Source organism: Trichomycterus rosablanca, chromosome 17, assembly GCF_030014385.1.
Source record: "Trichomycterus rosablanca isolate fTriRos1 chromosome 17, fTriRos1.hap1, whole genome shotgun sequence".
Lineage (NCBI taxonomy): Eukaryota > Metazoa > Chordata > Actinopteri > Siluriformes > Trichomycteridae > Trichomycterus > Trichomycterus rosablanca.
Window position 1 is genome coordinate 15,814,127 of NC_086004.1, and position 22,777 is coordinate 15,836,903.

At 39.3% G+C, this 22,777-nt stretch overlaps 1 protein-coding gene across 4 annotated transcripts in view; it reads right to left on the reverse strand.

Annotated features, from left to right (window-relative positions):
- Window positions 1-1,444: 1,444 nt before the first annotated feature.
- tmem208 (transmembrane protein 208) overlaps window positions 1,445-22,777 on the reverse strand; it is a 45,286-nt gene continuing 23,953 nt past the window's right edge. For 2 of the 4 annotated variants that reach the window (XM_063013228.1, XM_063013229.1), the window contains exons 2-6: window positions 21,518-21,613; window positions 21,351-21,404; window positions 20,727-20,863; window positions 1,762-1,846; window positions 1,445-1,673 (exon numbers count right to left, since the gene is read on the reverse strand). In XM_063013228.1, coding sequence (XP_062869298.1) covers window positions 1,536-1,673; window positions 1,762-1,846; window positions 20,727-20,863; window positions 21,351-21,404; window positions 21,518-21,613 — 510 coding nt within the window. In that variant the 3' untranslated portion in view covers window positions 1,445-1,535. Of the gene's footprint in view, window positions 1,674-1,761; window positions 1,847-20,726; window positions 20,864-21,350; window positions 21,405-21,517; window positions 21,614-22,777 lie in introns of those variants that run through there. The other 2 variants (XM_063013231.1, XM_063013230.1) reach the window with 2 other exon arrangements.

The window sequence follows — 22,777 nt, forward strand, 5'->3', positions numbered from 1 at the left end:
CACTGACACAGCCCCATACCATGACAGACCCTGGCTTTTGGACTTGTTGCTGATAACAGTCTGGATGGCGCCTTTCGTCTTTGGCCCGGAGCACACAGTGTTCACTTTTTTTTTAAAAAGACCTGGAATGCTGGTCATCTGACCACTATACACGTTTCCATTGTGATGGTCCATCCTAGATGCCTCCGAGCCCAGAGAAGTCACTGCCGCTTCTGGACATGGTTAACATAAGGCTTCTTTTTTGCACAGTAAAGTTTTAAGTGGCATTTGTGCATGCAACTCCGTATTGTAGTGCTTGACAAAGGCTTGCCAAAGTAATCCCTTGCCCATGTGGTTATATCAGCTATTGTTAAGTGGCAGTTCTTGATGCAGTGCCGTCTGAGGGATAGAAGATCACAGGCGTTCAGCCTAAGCTTGCACCCTTGGCCTTTACGCACTCAAATTTTTCTAGATTCCTTGAATGGTTTGATGATATTATGCACTATAGAAGGAGAAATATGCAAATCTCTTCCAGTCTTTCTTTGAGGTACATTGTTTTTAAACATGTTAAAAATGTTCTCATGCATTTGTTGACAAACTGGAGATCCTCTGGCCATCTTTACTCATCAAAGACTCAGCCTTTGCTGAATGCTGCTTTTGTACCAAACCATGATTACAATCACCTGTTGATATCACACACAATCACCTGTTTAAAATCACATTATTATTTAGTTTTTTCACCTCCTTACTAGCCCTAAATTGCCCCTGTCCCAAGTTTTTTTGGAATGTAAATGAAATATCCTCGGTTCAAACTGTCTGCAATCAAATAAAAGCCAAAGTAAATGTAAGAAACACAGCATTTTTATTTTATTTGCATTTTCCTTTCTGTCCCAACTTTTTCTGATTTGGGGTTGTATAGTTTTCACTGAAATTGTTGTGTTACCCACATAGCCAAACAACATGGTGGCAGATGTTGAAGGCATTTTTTCAACTTTTTAAGAACTGTGATTTTAAAAAAATGACTTGGGTGCTTGGGTGGTGCAGAAGTGAAACTAGCTAGCACACCAGTTCGAATCCCAGTTCTGCTATCAGTCGAGTTCAAACATGCAGGCATGATGGGCTGTCACATACATGATTGGCTAACGTCTGCCGGGTGGGAAGGCCGAAGACATTTCTTATTAATGTTTCAATTATGGCCTCTGCTGACTGGTCGATAGTGCCTAATAATGGAAAACAGTGTATGACTCTCTGTATGCAATACTTATATCTGTGTAAGAAAAAAAAAGAGAGGTTGGCAACATGTTGGAGGAAACGTGTGTTAGTTATGGCCATCCTCGGTCAGGGTAGGTGTCTTCAGCAGTGGAGGAGAGATATATATGTGGGTAGTTGGAAATGACTAGATTTGGAGAAAAGGGAAAATGAATAAATAAAACATAAGAAAAAAATGAGACAATGGCACCAGAAATCAGAACATAGTGAGAAATCAATAACTGTATTTCACTTTAACAAATAATAATGTTCATGTGTACAATGGAAAAAAATAAAAGAAGTAATAGTTAGAATCGTTTCATGTGTCGTCTCTCCTGTCGTCTCTGCTTCTTTTCTAGGACTTCCTCAGGAGGTGCAGAAGACTCAGCAGAAAACCAAGGACCCAACAAGTTTACCCACAATAAATGCAAAGCCCGAGCAGGTGCCTAATTAAGAAAATGAGACAAAACATAGTGAGAAAAGAAGAAAAATGTTGTCTCTAGTTAAAACTGCACAACCAAGTGAGAATCTTACCAAAAGCCAGAGGTACCAGAAGTAGGAGGAGAGAGTGCTAAGGACCTGGACTATGGCAGTCAGCAAGATGACATCTTTAAGGTGCCTGCATGCAAATACAAATAATTAAACAATTTAAATACAAACTATAGTCTAGACATTTAGTAAACAATTCCACTAAATAGAATGTAAAGTGAATAAAAGTGGAAAACAATTCTGACTAAAACTAAATTACTGAGGGTCTGGGAGGGTGTTTCTTCTTGGATAAGATTCTTTTTAAGGGGCAAAATCTTGGAAAAAAATGACTGGAACTATGTATATAGATTCACAAGCTGGAAAAAAATACAGCAATCGTTCATTCTAATAATTCTCATATATTTTTTTCATAAACCGAGAACACTATACTCACATTCAGAATACTGTTATTAATGAATACATTATTGGAGGATAGAAGGACATATCAGAAATATATTTTATTTTATTGGCCAATTTCAACAAGACAACAACTCCAACCATTCAGCCACAATAACTAAAAAAATAAAATAAAATAAAAAATAAAAATAAAGAGGGCTATCATAGCCTCACCATTATAGTTTTCTCTTTTAAGTGGTGAGCAAGACTATTTGTTAATATATGTATATAATATATATGTTAATATATAAGCAATTTGTGGATATCACAGTGACAGCAGCAGTTTGATATGTTGGGGGGGAAGGGGGGGGGGGGGGGGGTCACAACTCACAAAAACTCTTTAGGTTAAAAAAGGTTACAGAAGACAAATTGATAAATGAAAACTAATTTGCAATATCACACACTGACCTTTGCTGAAATGGATTGTGACTTTTCCACTATTTCCATCATACGTTCCTAAAAGAAATTTCTAAAAAGACAAAGCCTACTTCACACCCAAAGCTGTTTAAAAGAGTATTACAGAATACCTGGCAAAATCAACTGTCAGAAAAATAAGCTATGCTATAAATCACTTTATATTAAATGGCTGATTTGCCATGCTCTCTGAAATGGCAAATGGAGAAAACAAGCACAAACTCAATAGTCAGAGGAAAAGAGTAGCCACATTTATGACACAGGCCTTACTGTAATAAAAAAATAAAAAAAACGTATATAGCTTATAAGGTTCTTCCAATTTAGTACAATCAACTAATAAGGCTTTAATTGTTAAATCATTTAAGTCACTACAAAAATAAGCTTGATCCACTTAAATTTGCATTTGAGTCTATTTTAGAATTTATGGATATCATCAAGAATGTAATGGGATCTACTTAAAGCTGTAAACATAATATTACCAATAATAAAAACTCAACATTAATAATATATAGACTTTGGTTAACTAACAATATTTGTATACCAATTTGATATCAATGCAAGTGCACTATTATGTCTGCTACTGCAGCTGCATTTATTGGTAACCAATTAGAATTAATGAGTCATTATCACAGCCTAAACAGCTCGAACAGGCAACCCGACACTTAAGAGTCTGTATTCTGCAAAACCATAGATAATATTGAAACAATTATAATAAAAATGATAAGGGAGAAAATTAGCTTGATGGTAATTTGCACTCCATGAGAACTACAAAAAACAGCCCAAAAATTAGTTGTGGCACCACTGGTGGTACACCATAATGAAAGTGTATCACATAGAATGGAAAAAAGCCATGGCTAATTATAAACATGCCCTTATTAAAGCCAAATATTTATTCAAACCTCATTTCCAGAAAAGTTGGGGCACCTGCAACACAATTCAAGAGGTTTAGGCCGTTGTGGACAAAATGCTGCAAAGTAAGAATGCTTTCGAAAATAGACAAAAATGGTTGACAAAAATGTGTAAAAAAAAAACAGGTGATCAACAGTAATTAACTAAAACAAAAACAGCTGTGTAGGAGGCTTAACACTGGGTGAGGAACAGCCAAACTCTGCTATAAAGGTGAGGTTGTTTGGTCTCACAGGTCATACACCATGGCAAGACTGAGCACAGCAACAACACACTAGGCAGTTATACTGCATCAGCAAGGTCTCTCCCAGGCAAACATTTCAAAGCAGACTGGGGTTTGAAATGTGCTGTTCAAGCTCTCTTGAAGAAGCACAAAGAAACTGGCAACACTAAGGATCGTAGACACGGTGGTCGGCCAAGGAAACTTAGTGCAGCAGATGAAAGACACATCATGCTTACTTCTCTTCGAAATTGGAAGATGTCCAGCAATGCCATCTGCTCAGAACTAGCAGAAACAGTGGGACCCAGATACACCCATCAACTTTTCGGAAAAGTCTGGCCAGATGTGGTCTTCATGGAAGAATTGCAGCCAAAAAGCCATACCTTTGATGTAAAAACAAGACAAAGCAACTAAACTATTCATGAAAACTTAGGAACTGGGGTGCAAAAAAATGGCAGCAGGTGCTCCAGAGTGATAAGTCAAGATATAAAATATTTTGTACCAGGAGGCAGTTTGTTTACCAAAGTGCTGGAGAGTGGTACAATAATGACTGTCTGCAGGCAACAGTGAAGCATGGTGAAGGTTCCTTGCAAGTTTGGGAATGCATTTCAGCAAATGGAGTTGGGGATTATTGGTGTCCTCAATGTTGAGAAATACAGGCAGATATTTATCCATCAAGCAGTTCCATCAGTAGGCGTTTGATTGGCTCCATTTTGTTAATTTACAAAATCAATGATTAACTTCTATTTTTAAAGCATTCTTAGTTTATATAGTACAGTGTATATACTGTATATACACTGAACTGCCAGTACAAACTAAGACAAGAGGGGACTTTAGTGGTTGGTGGTGGCTCCACAATGGTATGAGGCAGGGGTGACCATACTTTTGTGGCTTGAGATCTACTATTTCAGTCAACAGGTCATCACTATCTACTTTTTAAGGTTGGCCTCATCATTTTCAAAAATGCTTTAAAGATTTTTTAAATGTGTTTCAGTTGCCTATATTGATACTCAGCATTACAGGACAAGTGAATGAAAAATCACACTAATCTTATTCTAATGATTTGCACTGAATGGTGTCAGCCAAGTTTATGTAGTCTGGACAATAGCTGCTGGTGCCAATTCTCAAACAGTCTTCAAAGTGTTTATCAGTAAGGGTGAACCGATATTTAAACTTAATTATTTTCATGTGTGGGAAAAGGCTGATTCACATAAGTAAGCTGATCCAAAATGCTGTCAAATATGTGGCACATATTTTTTATTGGGTATTTTTCCTCCGCAAGTTCCAAAATTGTCCAGCAGAGGCCCCTACATTCATATGAATGTCAGCTTGTAGAGTTTAAAATTTCTCTACATAACATGAGATCTGAATATTGTCCGTCAGCTTCTTCCACGTATGAGCTAAAGAACGAACTTTGCAGTGGTCTTGCCCGAATCGAACCGTTTTTGGTTTCTTTGCGCTTGGTTGCACACTCATCTTCTCAAACAGTACAGGTTACAAAAGAAACAATGTAAAAATGGCGGAAATTGGCTACTGATAAATGAAAACTTTCTAGATTAGCAGTGATTTAGGTGGGCTGAGGCGTAGCTAGCTATGTTACAGTTTTTTTCAACTGCTTACACACTAAATATTTGCTCGTCACACAACTTTCTAAACATGTCCTTCAAACACCAGAACCCCACACCAAATCTGCTAAACCATACACTAATTCTCAATGTCCGACTCAGTTTTCAATTTCCTAAAACACATTTTGCAAAACTCCACACACAATTTTCTACCTAACACACAAAAATCAAAAAGGAAGTAACTTGATTTCCTTTTCAAACACAACCTATCAAAATGCCACACTAAATCACCAATGCTTCACTCTCACTCCTCACATGTGCAAACACTCATTACTTCATTGAACACCAACAAATCATTGGCTTAGCATAGGTCACATGTCAAGATGTCTGTTTTGAACAATGAATGACAACGCAGAGAGAGCCAGGAGAGTTGGAGGTAGAGGCAGACCACAAGGAGTTCGGGTTCGAGGAGGAGGAGTTGGAAGGGGAGGAAGAGGAGGAAGAGGACAAGTTAGACAGGGAAGAGGACGAGGGCAAAGAAGGGAAGCAAGGAGAGCCGTCTCAGATGAGATTAGGGCTACATTGATTGATCATGTGATCAACCATGGGTTGACCATGAGGGAGGCTGGACTGAGGGTCCAGCCAAACTTAAGTCGATTTACGGTGGCAGCCATAATCCGAACATTCCGAAATGAGAACAGGTATGCAACTATCTAATATACACATAATAGTTATTTCTGTACAACTGTAAAATACATACAATTGTAGCTCTTATCATGTATATCTCCACAGTATCTGAGTGAACTTATTAATCACTACAGCCCAGCGCGTCCACTTCGTTCACAAGATGCAGGGTTACTTATAGTTCCTAAAATTAAAAAGACCACAGCTGGTGGAAGAGCATTTTCTTACAAAGCTCCACAACTCTGGAATAATCTTCCTGCCTCTATTCGGGATTCGGACACAGTCTCAATGTTTAAGTCTAGATTGAAAACATATTTATTTTCTCAGGCTTTTGATTAGTATAGACAAAGGCGCAGAGCTTGGGGGTTCTTGGTCATAGAAACTTGTGGTGATCAGGGATGTTGGGTTGCTGTCGTTCTGCCTCTCTTGTCCGATCACTCCGGTTTGGGTAGGAGAGGTGGGCGCTGATGTCCTGTGAAAGCCTTCATGACCTTGTTACCTGCTCGCTCTCCCTTTTAGTTATGCTGTAATAATTAGGGCTGCCGGAGTCTAAAACTCTCTGTAAAACTGTTTTACTCAACTCGCATTGTACAGTACATTATTAACTACATTCTTTGTTGTTTTACTCCAAAGGCGTTCTGATGGAAACCTGTTTACCCGCCGAGGTTAAGGATTAAAGTCGAGACTGCCGTGACAACTATGCTGCTCCTGCCGGATGTGACTGGTCTGGAGTAATTGCACCAAGAATGACAAGAAATCACTACAGACATTATTGAAGACTACAGCGAAGAACAACTCTATTATTATTTATCTATTTATTACCAGTTATAACTTTTAGATCATTTAATTCTGTGTTCGTATGCTCTGTGTAAATCATGTATTTATTTAAAGTATCCTCCTGGCAACCCAAGAAGGATGGGCCCTGCTGAGTCTGGTTCCTCTCAAGGTTTCTTCCTGTAATTTTCAGGGAGTTTTTCCTTGCCACAGTCGCCCTCGGCTTGCTCAACAGGGGTTTTTTGTATCTGTTGGTCCTGGATTTTGTAAAGTTGCTTTGAGACAATGTCTATTGTAAAAAGCGCTATATAAATAAAGTTGACTTGACTTGACTATATTACTGTACTGCATTTCATGAATCATGAATGGTCAGTGTGGTGAGTTATCATACTATACTATGGTACAGCTTACTGCAGGAAGACATTTTTGACTATATGACATAGCACACATTCACTATGTTTCTGAATCTTCTACAGAGTGGAAAGGCAAAGAAATCGTGGAGGGCGAGGGCGCAAATTCAGCGAAGAGCAAGTGACAGCGATCATAAATATGGTTTTGGCGAATAATGCAATTAGAATCCGTGAGATCCAACACCATATTGTAAATGATGCAACTGTTTTCAATAACATTGATACAGTAAGCTTGTCCACAATTCAGCGTGTCCTCCAGAATAATCAGTTGCGCATGAAGCAGCTCTACAGGGCCCCATTTCAAAGGAACTGCAACAGAGTAAAGAACCTGCGTCATGACTTTGTGAATGTATGTATGTATGTATGTATGCGAAACTACTTCCAGCACATTAGACTTGCACCTAACAAGCCAGATTATTGGGTTGTGCACGTGTGTATATATAAACTTTTGTCTCTTACAGAGAATTTTGGAGATGGATGCGGATGGAGATGTTCTCCATGAATACATTTACATAGATGAGGTGGGCTTCAATCTGACAAAAACCAGAAGAAGGGGGAGAAATGTCATTGGACAAAGGGCCATTGTGAATGTCCCTGGACAACGTGGGGGAAACATTACAATGTGTGCTGCCATTACAAATAATGGTGTCCTGCATCACCATGCAACACTTGGCCCCTACAACACTGCTCACATCATAACTTTTCTGGATGCAATTCATCGTATACTTGTTACAGGTCAGCAGAATCCAGATCAGCAAAGATTTGTGGTCATATGGGACAATGTCAGCTTTCATCGGGCCCATCTTGTCCAGAACTGGTTTGTCACCCATCCTCATTTCTCGGTTCTGTACCTGCCTCCATATTCGCCATTTCTCAATCCGATTGAGGAATTTTTCTCCACATGGCGCTGGCGAGTATATGATCGTCATCCCTGTGCCCGCATTCCACTTCTCCAGGCAATGGAGGAAGCATGTGGCGACATTGACACTGCCTCTATTCAAGGATGGATGCGCCACGCAAGAAGGTTCTTTCCTCGGTGTTTAGCGAGAGAGGACATGCGACGTGGATGAAGTACTGTGGCCAGACCCAGCCCGGAGGAGAGATGAAGCCTAGACACACACCCAACCCCCCAGCCAACACACACACACACACACACACACACACACACTATTACAGTTTTTAACAACTGTTTACACACATTTTCAAAATTCTGTGTCTATTTTTCAAAACTCTACACACAAAACCCACAATTGCTTACGCAAAATGCAAAATGCCTCAAATCTCAAGCAAAATGACACACAACATTCAAAATGTCATAAACACATCTCAAAAACAAGCATTGACCTCACATTGCAAACACTTTTGTCATAATATGACATTTTGGATACATCATGTACACACTGATGTTTAAAACCTAAAGCTCTTCTGTCTTTCATGGGATTCTACGTCTATTTCCATACAAACGTGCAGAGAGAAGGTGGAATATACTCACAACACACAGAAGCAGTATTGAAACCAAAAATATTTATTTTTTCCAAATCATTTGCTGCTCTAAATACAATGTTTGTACAGCACATAAGAAGAAAAAAATCCAACCACCACATGTAGTTGGACAGAAACCAAACACATCTATGAAAAAGCTAATTTCAAACAAATAATTTTATTTTTTACCAAAAAATAAATTTTGTGTGTGTGTGTTGGTTGGGGGGAGGGTAGGGGTTGGGTCTGTGTCTAGGCTTCATCTCTCCTCCGGGCTGGGTCTGGCCACAGTACTTCATCCACGTTGCATGCTATGTCCTCTCTTGCTAAACACAGAGGAAAGAACCTTCTTGCATGGCGCATCCATCCTTGAATAGAGGCAGCGTCAATGTCGCCACATGCTTCCTCTATTGCCTGGAGAAGTGGAATGCGGGCACAGGGACGACGATCATATCGCCAGCGCCATGTGGAGAAAAATTCCTCAATCGCTCTCTTTGCCCTCGTCCTCTTGTCACTCTGTCACTCTTGTCCTCTTCCTCCTCTTCCTCCCCTTCCTCTCCTTCCAACTCCTCCTCCTCAAACCCGAACTCCTTGTGGTCTGCCTCTACCTCCAACTCTCCTGGCTCTCTCTGCGTTGTCATTCATTGTTCAAAACAGACATCTTGACCTATGACAATATGTGACCTATGCTAATGATTCTTTGGTGTTCAATAAAGTAATGAGTGTTTGCACATGTGAGGAGTGACAGTGAAGCACTGGTGATTTAGTGTGGCATTTTGATAGGTTGTGTTTGAAAAAGGAAATCAAGTTACTTCCTGTTTGATTTTTGTGTATTAGGTAGAAAATTGTGTGTGGAGTTTTGCAAAATGTGTTTTAGGAAATTGAAAACTGAGTCAGACACTGAGAATTAGTGTATGGTTTTGCAGATTTGGTGTGGGGTTATGGTGTTTGAAGGACATGTTTAGAAAGTTGTGTGACAAGCAAATATTTAGTGTGTAAGCAGTTGAAAAAAACTGTAATTATTTGGTACAAAATTTAATTATTTGTTTGAAATCAGCTTTTTCATAGATGTGTTTGGTTTGTCTCCAACTACATGTGGTGGTTGGATTTTTTTTTTCTTCTTATGTGCTGTACAAATATTGTATTCAGAGCAGCAAATGATTTGGAAAAAATAAATATTTTTGGTTTCAATACTGCTTCTGTGTGTTGTGAGTATATTTCACCTTCTCTCTGCAAGTTTGTACGGAAATAAACATAGAATCCCATGAAAGACAGAAGAGCTTTAGGTTTTAAACAACAGTGTGTACATGATGTATCCAAAATGTCATATTATGACAAATGTGTTTGCAATGTGAGGTCAATGCTTGATTTTGAGATGTTTATGACATTTTGAATGTTGTGTGTCATTTTGCTGGAGATTTGAGGCATTTTGCATTTTGTGTGCGCAATTGTGGGTTTTGTGTGTGGAGTTTTGAAAAATAGACACAGAGTTTTGAAAATGTGTGTAAACAGTTGGTAAAAACTGTAACAAAAATAAAGAAACAGTGGCCACAATTAAATATCAATCACATTGAATGTGGCGCAATCTACCAGCATGCACTGTGCAATCGACTGGTAGATTGCGATTAATTGGGCACCCCTGGTATGGGGTTTGTTTAGCTGACATTCCATTGGACTCCCTGGTATGTCTACAAATGTCTCTGACAAGAGAACGTCAAACATATCTAGAGATGCCAAATTATGGTTAGAGTAATATTCATCTGAATTTGGGATTTGCCATTACCACCTAAGTCACCAGATCTCAATGTTATCGAACACATCTGGCAACACATCAAGCAACACGCTGTGAAGCACAGAAATCCTACACCTCGAAATACAACAGAATTGAGGACTGACTGTTCTGAAGGAACTGCTGTGTTTTCTGTGCTCATGACAATAACACTCTCGAAACTTCTATCTAAATGCTTCAGTAGGTTAGTTAACATTCTTATTATTATCTTTTTTTATTATTATTGTGAAGTCAATAATATCTAAATATTTTGTTAAAATTTTTTACACATAACCACTTTCATAGTTATGATTTACAACAGTTACATACAACGATCAGCCATAACATTAAAACCACCTCCTTGTTTTTACATTCACTGTCCATTTTATCAGCTCCACTTACCATATAGGAGCACTTTGTGGTTCTACAATTACTGACTGTAGTCCATCTGTTTCTCTGAATGATTTGTTAGCCCCCTTTCATGCTGTTCTTCAATGGTCAGGACTCTCCCAGGACCACCACAGAGTAGGCGCTGCTGGAGTTTTTAAATACTGTGTCCACTCGCTGTCCACTCTATTAGACACTCCTACCTAGTTGGTTCACCTTGTAGATGTAAAGTCTGAGACGATCGCTCATCTATTTCTGCTGTTTGAGTTGGTCATTTTCTAGACCTTCATTAGTGGTCACAGGACACTGCCCATGTATTTTTGGTTGGTGGACTATTCTCAGTCCAGCAGTAACAGTAAGGCGTTTAAAAACTCCCTCAGCATTGCTATGTCTTATCCACTCATACCAGCACAACACACACTAACACACCACCACCAATGTCAGTGTCACTGCAGTGCTGAGAATGATCCACCACCTAAATAATACCTGCTCTGTGGTGGTCCTGACCATTGAAGAACAGGATGAAAGCAAGCTAAAAAGGTATGTAAAGAAACAGGTGGACTACAGTCAGTAATTGTAGAACTTCAAAAAGCTTCTATATGGTAAGTGGAGCTGATCAAATGGACAGTGAGTGTAGAAACAAGGAGGTGGTTTTAATGTTATGGCTGATCAGTGTATTGTTCAGCATTCTGATGGCCTCCAGGTGGAAGCTGTGAGTGTGGTCAGTGGTAATTTTAGAGCCTTCTTTACACATGTCTGTGGTAGATGTTCTGTAAGACTAAGAGTTTGTGATCGAAGATGAGCTCAGCTGCTCTAATGACTCTCTGTAGGGCCTTGTGGCCATGAAGATAGCAGCTCCCAAACCAGACAGCTATATAGCCTCTCAGTGTTCTCTTTATGGTGCACTTGTTCATCAGGATTTTGGGCAGGAGACCAAGCTTTTAAAATTTGCAACTGAAGTAGAGCCACTGAGGTGTATTATTATTGTTAAGTCAATAATATCTAAATATTTTGTTAAAATGTTTTACACATATCCACTTTTATGGTTATGATTTACAACTTCAAATCAGAATAAGTTGGGACAGTATGGAAAATGCAAATAAAATAAAAATACAGTGTTCCTTACATTTACTTTGACTTTTAAAACATTCCAAAAAAAGTTGGGACGGGGGTAATTTAGAGCTAGTAATGAGGTGAAAAAACTAAATAATTATGTGATTCCAAACAAGTGATGTTAACAGGTGACTGTAATCATGGTTTGATACAAAAGCAGCATCCAGGCTTTGATGAGCAAAGATGGCCAGAGGATCTCCAGTTTGTGAACAAATGTGTGAAAAAATTATTGAAACATTTTAAAACAATGTACCTCAAAGAAAGATTAGAAAAGATTTGTATATTTCTCCCTCTACAGTGCATAATATCATTAAACGATTCAAGAAATCGGGAGGAATTTCAGTGCGTAAATACCAAGGGCACAAGCTTAAGCTGAACGCCTGTGATCTTCAATCCCTCAGACGACACTGAATCAAGAACCACCACTCAACAATAGCTGATATAACTACATGGGCAAAGGATTACTTTGGCAAACCTTTGTCAAGCTCTACAATACGGAGTTACATGCACAAATGTCACCTAAAACTTTACTGTGCAAAAAAGAAGCCCTGTGTTAACCATGTCCAAAAGCGGCGTCGACTTATCTGGGCTCGAAGGCATCTAGGATGGACCATCACACAGGCCTGGTCTTTTGAAGCGGGATGGTGTCCACCCCACGTGGGAGGGTGCTGCTCGCATTTCTTGCAGCATAGGTGACAGGCTTTACCACCGCGTTAGTGTAGCGGCAGATAGTGTTAAATGACTATCCAGAGCCAAGACCAGGCAGCAGACTAACAGGCCTAACCAACTGTCTGCGAGTCGCCATCGGACGTCTCCCGGAATCCTTAGGTCACAAACCATTGAGACTGTGTCTGTTTACCGTGGCAGGTGTAAGCCAAAACAAAATCAAAAAGTATGTCATAATAACTTAATTAAAATAATCTAAATGAGCATCATGAAAACCATAGTAAAGCTAAACGAAAGTTAGGACTTCTAAACATCAGGTCACTTGCATGCAAAACAGTAATTGTAAATGAAATAATTACAGATAATAGTCTTAGTGCACTTTGTTTAACTGAGACCTGGGCTAGACCTGATGAGTATCTAGGTTTAAATGAAGCATCTCCTCCGGGTTACAGTTATGAACATAAGCCACGTCTTAGTGGTCGTGGTGGAGGAATAGCCGCAATTTATGACAAGGACATAGGTCTCACTGTAAAATCAACTCCCATAACAAACTCGTTTGAAGTTCTTATCTCTGACATAGCCAATAAATGTTCATCTGATAAAACTAGTATGTTTAAGCTGGTTACTGTTTATCGACCGCCAGGTCCTTACTCAGAATTTCTTAACGAATTTGCCGATTTTCTTTCTAAATTAGTTTTATCAACTAAGAAAGCTTTAATTGTTGGTGACTTTAATATCCATTATGAGGATAAATGTAATCCACTCAAAACTGCGTTTGACTCTATTTTAGAATCTTTAGGCATCACCCAAAATGTAACAGGACCCACTCACCGCTGTAAACATACCTTAGATTTAATACTTACTTATCGTATAAACATAGACAACCTGGAAATTGTACCACAGAATGACTTAATCTCTGATCACTCTCTACTAATTTATGAAGTGTCCCTGTCCAATAAGGTACAGCAACCAAATCGTTTTAAATATAAGCGCACTATTACATCTGCAACTGCAGCAGCGTTCATAAACTGCCTACCAGAATTACCAAATATACCAGCATCAGAACCTAAAGAACTAGATCAGGCAACTCAAAACCTAGAGACTGTATTGCGCGCAACCTTAGATAACGTAGCCCCACTTAAAACTAAACTGATTAGGGAGAAAAAACTTGCTCCTTGGTACAATGACCACACATGCGCACTTAAACAAGCAGCACGGAAATTAGAACGCAAGTAACGTCACACTACACTGGAAGTGTATAAGATTGCTTGGAAAGATGCTCTAACTGAGTATAAACATGCACTTATAAAAGCTAAATCTTTATATTATTCGTCCCTAATAGAGAAAAATAAAAACAATCCCAGATTCCTTTTTGAGACAGTGTCCAAATTAACTAAAAACGTCAATGAAACTGAATCTAATATACCGCCTGACTGTACCAGCGATGATTTTTTAAAATTATTTAATGACAAGATAGAAAAAATACGACTTCAGAGTCAGAGTGTGTCACCTGCCAATGTTAAGTATGGACTCACTCTGAGCAGCATTGGTGAGAACAGTGATGATAACAGTAACGAGTTAATCCAACTAAATTCCTTTAATCCAATCTCCCAAAATGAACTAACTGTGTTGATTAAATCATCGAAGTCATCATCGTGTATACTCGATCCTGTTCCAACTCGTCTACTTAAAGATTTACTCCCAGCTATTGTAGAGCCCCTGCTTACATTAATCAATGCATCCCTTAGCCTTGGATATGTACAGTGTATCACAAAAGTGAGTACACCCCTCACATTTCTGCAGATATTTAAGTATATCTTTTCATGGGACAACACTGACAAAATGACACTTTGAGACAATGAAAAGTAGTCTGTGTGCAGCTTATATAACAGTGTAAATTTATTCTTCCCTCAAAATAACTCAATATACAGCCATTAATGTCTAAACCACCGGCAACAAAAGTGAGTACACCCCTAAGAGACTACACCCCTAAATGTCCAAATTGAGCACTGCTTGTCATTTTCCCTCCAAAATGTCATGTGATTTGTTAGTGTTACTAGGTCTCAGGTGTGCATAGGGAGCAGGTGTGTTCAATTTAGTAGTACAGCTCTCACACTCTCTCATACTGGTCACTGAAAGTTCCAACATGGCACCTCATGGCAAAGAACTCTCTGAGGATCTTAAAAGACGAATTGTTGCGCTACATGAAGATGGCCAAGGCTACAAGAAGATTGCCAACACCCTGAAACTGAGCTGCAGCACAGTGGCCAAGATCATCCAGCATTTTAAAAGAGCAGGGTCCACTCAGAACAGACCTCGCGTTGGTCGTCCAAAGAAGCTGAGTGCACGTGCTCAGCGTCACATCCAACTGCTGTCTTTGAAAGATAGGTGCAGGAGTGCTGTCAGCATTGCTGCAGAGATTGAAAAGGTGGGGGGTCAGCCTGTCAGTGCTCAGACCATACGCCGCACACTACATCAAATTGGTCTGCATGGCTGTCACCCCAGAAGGAAGCCTCTTCTGAAGTCTCTACACAAGAAAGCCCGCAAACAGTTTGCTGAAGACATGTCAACAAAGGACATGGATTACTGGAACCATGTACTATGGTCTGATGAGACCAATATTAATTTGTTTGGTTCAGATGGTCTCAAGCATGTGTGGCGGCAATCAGGTGAGGAGTACAAAGATAAGTGTGTCATGCCTACAGTCAAGCATGGTGGTGGGAATGCCATGGTCTGGGGATGCATGAGTGCAGCAAGTGTTGGGGAGTTACATTTCATTGAGGGACACATGAACTCCAATATGTACTGTGAAATACTGAGCAGAGCATGATCCCCTCCCTCCAGAAACTGGGTCGCAGGGCAGTGTTCCAGCATGATAATGACTCCAAACACACCTCTAAGACGACCACTGCTTTATTGAAGAGGCTGAGGGTAAAGGTGATGGACTGGCCAAGCATGTCTCCAGACCTAAACCCAATAGAACATCTTTGGGGCATCCTCAAGCGGAAGGTGGAGGAGCGCAAAGTCTCGAATATCCGCCAGCTCCGTGATGTCGTCATGGAGGAGTGAAAAAGCATTCCAGTGGCAACCTGTGAAGCTCTGGTAAACTCCATGCCCAGGAGAGTTAAGGCAGTTCTGGGAAATAATGGTGGCCACACAAAATATTGACACTTCAGGAACTTTCACTAAGGGGTGTACTCACTTTTGTTGCCGGTGGTTTAGACATTAATGGCTGTATATTGAGTTATTTTGAGGGAAGAATAAATTTACACTGTTATATAAGCTGCACACAGACTACTTTTCATTGTGTCAAAGTGTCATTTTGTTAGTGTTGTCAAATGAAAAGATATACTTAAATATCTGCAGAAATGTGAGGGGTGTACTCACTTTTGTGATACACTGTACCTAAATTGTTTAAAAGTGCTGTTATTAAACCCCTGATTAAAAAACCTAATCTTGATCCACATGTACTAGCTAATTATAGGCCAATTTCAAACCTTCCTTTTGTCTCAAAGATATTAGAAAAAGTCGTTTCCAAACAGCTATGTTCTTATTTGAATGAAAATTGTATTCATGAAAAATTTCAATCAGGATTTAGACCCAACCATAGTACCGAAACCGCATTAATTAGAGTAGTTAACGAGTTGTTAATGTCTTCTGATAATGGATGTGTCTCTTTTCTTGTTCTATTAGATCTTAGCGCAGCGTTTGATACGGTCGATCATAACATTTTACTGGAGAGGCTAGAAAATACAGTAGGTGTTAAAGGACTCGCACTCTCTTGGATTAAATCATATCTGACTGACCGCTCTCAATTCGTTTATGTAAATAATAAATGCTCGGAAACTACAAAAGTAAAGTATGGTGTTCCACAGGGGTCGGTACTGGGACCGCTATTATTTACACTCTATATGCTTCCACTAGGTGAAATTATTCATAAACATGGCATAAACTTTCACTGCTATGCAGATGACACACAGCTGTATATATCAGCCAAACCAAATGATACTGACACAATCAGTAAGATAGAAGATTGTGTAAACGACATAAAAAACTGGATGTCGTGTAATTTTCTTTTACTTAATTCAGATAAAACTGAGGTTTTACTTCTTGGCTCTAAAGCTGCAAGAGACAAGTTGTCTAACCTGGTGCTAAACTTAAACATGTTCTCTGTTACTCCCAGCCCAGATGTAAAAAACGTAGGTGTCACAATAGATTCAGATCTCTCATTTGATACACACGTTAATAATATTACTAGAGTTGCTTTCTATCATTTGCGTAACATTTGTAAAATAAGAAATATACTATCTGTTAATGACGCCGAAAAACTGATCCATGCGTTTATAACTTCTCGGTTAGATTATTGTAATGCTCTTCTAACTGGATGCTCTGGTAGATCCTTAAACAAACTCCAATTAGTTCAAAATGCAGCAGCTCGAGTGCTAACTAGAACTAAAAAATTTGACCATATTACTCCTGTTCTATCATCTCTACACTGGCTGCCAGTTAAATTTCGCATTGATTACAAAATACTTTTACTAACTTATAAAGCGCTACATGGTCTGGCTCCACAGTATCTGAGTGAACTTATTAATCACTACAGCCCAGCGCGTCCACTTCGTTCACAAGATGCAGGGTTACTTATAGTTCCTAGAATTAAAAAGATCACGGCTGGTGGAAGAGCGTTTTCTTACAAAGCTCCACAACTCTGGAATAATCTTCCTGCCTCTATTCGGGATTCGGACACAGTCTCAATGTTTAAGTCTAGACTGAAAACATATTTATTTTCTCAGGCTTTTGATTAGTATAGACAAAGGCACAGAGCTTGGGGGTTCTTGGTCATAGAAACTTGTGGTGATCAGGGATGTTGGGTTGCTGCCGTTCTGCCTCTCTTGTCCGATCACTCAGGTTTGATGACGGTGGGGAGATGGGCGCTGATGTCCTGTGAAAGCCTTCATGACCTTGTTACCTGCTTGCTCTCCCTTTTAGTTATGCTGTAATAATTAGGGCTGCCGGAGTCTAAAACTCTCTGTAAAACTGTTTGTCAACTAGCATTGTACATTATTAACTACATTCTCTGTTGTTTTACCCCGAGGGCATTCTGATGGAAACCTGTTTACCCGCCGAGGTTAAGGATTAAAGTCGAGACTGCCGGGACAACGATGCTGCTCCTGTCAGATGTGACTGGTCTGGAGTAATTGCAACGACAAGAAATCACTACAGACTTTATTGAAGACTAGAGCGGATAACAACTCTATTATTTATTACCAGTTATGACTTTTAGATCATTTAATTCTGTGTTTGTATGATGTGTAAATCGTGTATTTATTTAAAGTATCCTCCAGGCCACCCAAGAAGGATGGGCCCTGCTGAGTCTGGTTCCTCTCAAGGTTTCTTCCTGTAATTTTCAGGGAGTTTTTCCTTGCCACAGTCGCCCTCGGCTTGCTCAACAGGGGTTTTTGTATCTGTTGGTCCTGGATTTTGTAAAGTTGCTTTGAGACAATGTCTATTGTAAAAAGCGCTATATAAATAAAGTTGACTTGACTTGACACAGTAAAAATGTGTATTGTGGTCAGATGAATCAGCATTCCAGATCTTTTTTGGAAAAAATGGACGCCGTGTGCTCCAGACCAAAGACGAAAAGGACCATCCAGACTGTTATCAGCAACAAGTCCAAAAGCCAGGGTCTGTCATGGTATGGGACTGTGTCAATGCTCTTGGCAAAGTTAATTCACACTTCTGTGATGTCAACATTAATGCAGAAAAGTACATTGAGATTCTAGAACAACATTTGCTGCCTTCAAGATGTCATCTTTTCCAAAGATGTCCATGCATTTTTCAACAAGACAATGCAAAACCACATGCTGCACACATTACAAAGGCATGGCTGCGGAAAGAGAGGGTACGGGTTCTGGACTGGCCTGCCTGCAGTTTAAAATAGTTTGTTATGTGTGTTTGTTGGCGTACTGGAGGTACATTCACAGTGGGTTTTTATCAATAACTATTATCACCACCCCCCTCTCTTAATTTTTTATTTATTTTTCTTTTCCCTCCCTCCCTCCGCTTTTATCTAAATTGTGTAATTAATTATACACTAGATTGTTTAAAACCAACATCAACAAAAAATTCTAGTATGGAATCTTCACTATCTCTTTTTGTTGGGGAGAGCGGGTGCATTGACCTGTGGTGGGAGCTCCACCCCCAGTTAAAATTTTCTTTTCTTTTTTTCTTTCTGGTGCATTGCTCTTTCTCCCAAACTTTATTAGCCGTGAGCTCATGCAGCTACTCAACTGAATTAACCTACTTTCCACTAAACATGCTGAAGCTTCCATTCTGCAATCACAAGGTTTCTTCTATAAATATGGGGGAAAATGTGGACAGCTATTGGCGCATCCTAAGGACATTAATAGGCTTTTTAAAAATTATCACTTCTCACTGTGCACCTCAGATGACCCAATCGTTCATGAATTCATTCATGAATAAACTAAAATTTCCAGTTTTAAACCCAACACAAATTATAGAACTAGATTGTCCCATCACCCTGGGTGAACTCACTGAAGCAATTAGGTCCCTAAAGAGCAGAAATCCCGTTGTCCCGATGGGTTTGGGATACAAAAAGGAATTCAATAAAGTGCTATCCCCTCTCTTATTGGAGGTATTTAATGGATCTCTGAGTAAAGGTTGTTTCACTCCTTTCCTAACCCAGGCCGCCATTTCACTCATTGCTAAGAAAGACAGGGACCGTCCTATTAGCCTTCAGACAACCCACAAACTCTTGAAGCTCCCTAGACTCAGATAAGGCATTTGACTGTATAAATTGGAATTACCTATTCTTGGTTCTTAAAAAACTGGGTTTGGGAATACTTTGATTTCTTGGATCAAATTACTTTACGCAGCGCTATTTGCCCATATATACACTAACTCAGTATATTTAGATTACTTTCCACAATTTAGAGGAACTCGTCAGGGATGCCCCCTATCACCGTTACTTTTTGCTCTGGCCAAAGAACCCCTTTCAATCGTTCACTTTGTCATTGTGGGCTCTTTTGTGTAAAATTTTGTGACAAAAAAATTAACTTAATCTATTATAGAATAATATATTTTTGCCTTAAACATCTACACACATATGCCAATAATTACAAAGTGAAAAAAGGGTTTAGAAAATATGCAATTTTATTTTACTGACAAAAATTGGCCATGAGCTAGATACACTTGCTTCTGGACATTTTTGCCCATTCCTTTTGGCATATCCTTGGAAGCTCTGTCAGGTTGGATGGGGAGCGTCGGTACACAGCCATTTTCAGCTCCTTCCACAGATGTTCGATTGGATTCAGGTCTGGACTCTGGTTGGGCCATTCAAGGACATTCACAGACTTTATCCGAAGCCACTCCTTTGTTCTCTTGGCTGTGTGCTTTGGGTCGTTGTATGTTGGAGGGTAAACATTCACCCTAGTCTGAGGTCCAGAACGCTCTGGAGCAGGTTTTCTTCAAGGATCTCGGTGTACTTAGCATTCATCTGTAATGCATTCCTCTTTTCCTCCATCAGGACTAGTCGCCCTGGTCCCGCTGCTGAAAAACATCCCCACATGATGATGCTGCCACATTTGCTGTAGGGAAGGCATTAGTAGGTGATGAGCGGTGCCTGGTTTCCTCCTAATCTGACGCTTTGTATTCAGGCCAAAAAGCTTAATTTTGGTTTAAACAGACCAGAGAATCTTGTTTCTCATGGTTTGACAGTCCTCTATGTGCCTTGTGGCAAACTCCAAGTGGGCTGTCATGTGCCTTTTACTAAGGAGTGGCTTCCGTCTGGCCACTCTACCATAAAGGCGTGATTTGTGGAGTGCTGCCTGGATGGTTAATGTTCTGATAGGTTCTCCCATCTCCACAAGGATACGCTGGAGCTCTGTCAGAGTGACCCTCAGGTTTCTGCTCACCTCCCTGGCCAAGGCCCGTCTTCCCCGATCGATCAGTTTGGCCGGGCGGCCAGGTCTAGGAAGATTTTTGGTGGTTCCAAACTTCTTCCATTTACGAATGATGGTGGCCACTGTGCTCTTTGGGACCTGTAATGCAATTTTTCTATGCAACCATTATTCCTCCTATTCCTTGTGGTTAAAAGATGTTATTTTGTTCTTGTGCCTCGAGAAAATGTACTATTTTGTCAGTATAAATGTATATGAAATATTACTCACTCTGCCATGCCTTGTTCCATGTTGAGGTCAATTCCACTGTCCAATAAAGTGCCATCATCAGCAAAAGCTGGTTTGGCCATGGCAGACATCGATCTGTAGCTTCCAACATAGACTACCAAAGCAAACAACAAGAAGAACTGGGATAAAAACACAAACACACTGAGTTAGAACTGAAGCATAACAGCATGAAGATATACAAAACAACATTTCAAAAAAGTTGGGACTTGTATGTATGTTTAAACTCACTATCAGACTTTATTCTACCAGAGACTGAACTCAAACCTAATGAAATCTACTTTCATAATTTTGTATAATTGTGTTATAATTCCTTTTTTACCCATCTAGTAACTGTCTATTTAACTTTAGTTTATCCAAATATCTACTAGGCCACTCAAGATGAATGGGTCCCTTTTAAATCTGAATTCTCTTTTTCAAGGGCTTTTTCCTTGCCAAACTTGCCCTTGGATTGCTCATTATTGGTTTTTGGTCCAGTAATCAATGAAAAGTTGCTTTGAGACCAGAGTAACTATACAAATAAATTTGACTGGAAGAACCCAACACAAATCCCATGTATTGTTAACAGAGAAGACAAGTTTACACTTAATTTAACTAGTGTGTACTCACCCATGTCCAAAAGGAGGTGTCAGAAAATAGAAGATTTGCTGCTGTGTATAAAGTCTGATGTATAAGAGAAATAAAGTGTATGAGACAAAACAAAGTTCATGGAAGTGCAACTACTGGTCTATCAAGTAACATGGTCTACAGCACAAGAAAGTTGCAAAAAGTCTCACACTAGCTCCCAGTATGACCCTGGTGTAGAACTTCAGAGTAGACTTGTTTTCTTCATGGATTTGCTTTTTGCCTTTGGTTCCAACCTTTCCTTTAGGCTACAGAGTAACAATAAACCATAAGAAAAGTATAAGGTTTGTGGCTGTCCATCAAAGGCATGTAGTAAATATGCAATGATAATGTGTGTAAAAAAGTTATATTCCTACAAAAAAATCTTAAATCAGAAATGAGTAAACCCAAAGGTATAGTTACCTTAAATTCTGACAGAGTAATGAAATGATTATATTAAAAGTAGGGCTGGCACCGATCCGATACTCGGTATCGGTCCGATATTGGCCCAAATCACAGAATCGGATATCGGAAGGAAAAAAACGTGTAATCCGATCCAATAGTCTTGCTTAATGTAAATAACACAATGTAAATAAGGCCATTGTTTGTGTGTAAAGCAAATAACACATGAAGATACGTTCCAACAGAGTGTTGTAAAATAATTTAATGTCCAAACACTCAAATGGGGTTTCACGCTCAGTGCAAACACAGAACAACATAGCACAGCCGGAGACTATCATTTTCTAATCTCTTCCCTACACACTTGCTCCCTATACTCTAGCATTGTACACTTAACATTCTTAAAGGGCCAGACAATATATATACACTTTAGGCCAAAATTATTAGCCCCCCCTATGAAGAATTCAATGTTTTATATGTATTTCCCAAGTGCTGTTAACCCTTAAGAGATCCTTTAATATTCTGACGCATTTGTCCCTAAGGACAAAAAATGGCCACTTCCCAAAAACTGCTGTAAAAATATCATACATTAATATTTTTTTCCACTTTAAATGAGTCAAACTTTTAAATCTACTTCTGCCTGATACATACATACCAAATATTAATGATGTTTTTGGATTTTTTAACCCTTTACATGCCAGTTTGTTTACATAGCACCACTGTTTTTTATCGGAAAAAAAAACAAAAAACTAAAATAATTTCCATAAAATACATTTCAAGAAGCATTTAATAATTATTGTTATTAGGCCCTGAGGTGGGTCAATGATTGGCAGCCACATTGATTTTAATGCATTTTTATTTTTTTTGCCGTGTCAGATTTAAAGAAAAACTCACACTCGTGGCCCTAAGGACAAAAAATGGCCGCTTCCCCAAAACTGCTGTAAAAATATCATACATTAATATTTTTTCCACTTTAAACGAGTCAGACTTTTAAACCTACTTCTGCCTGAAACATACATACCAAATATTAATGA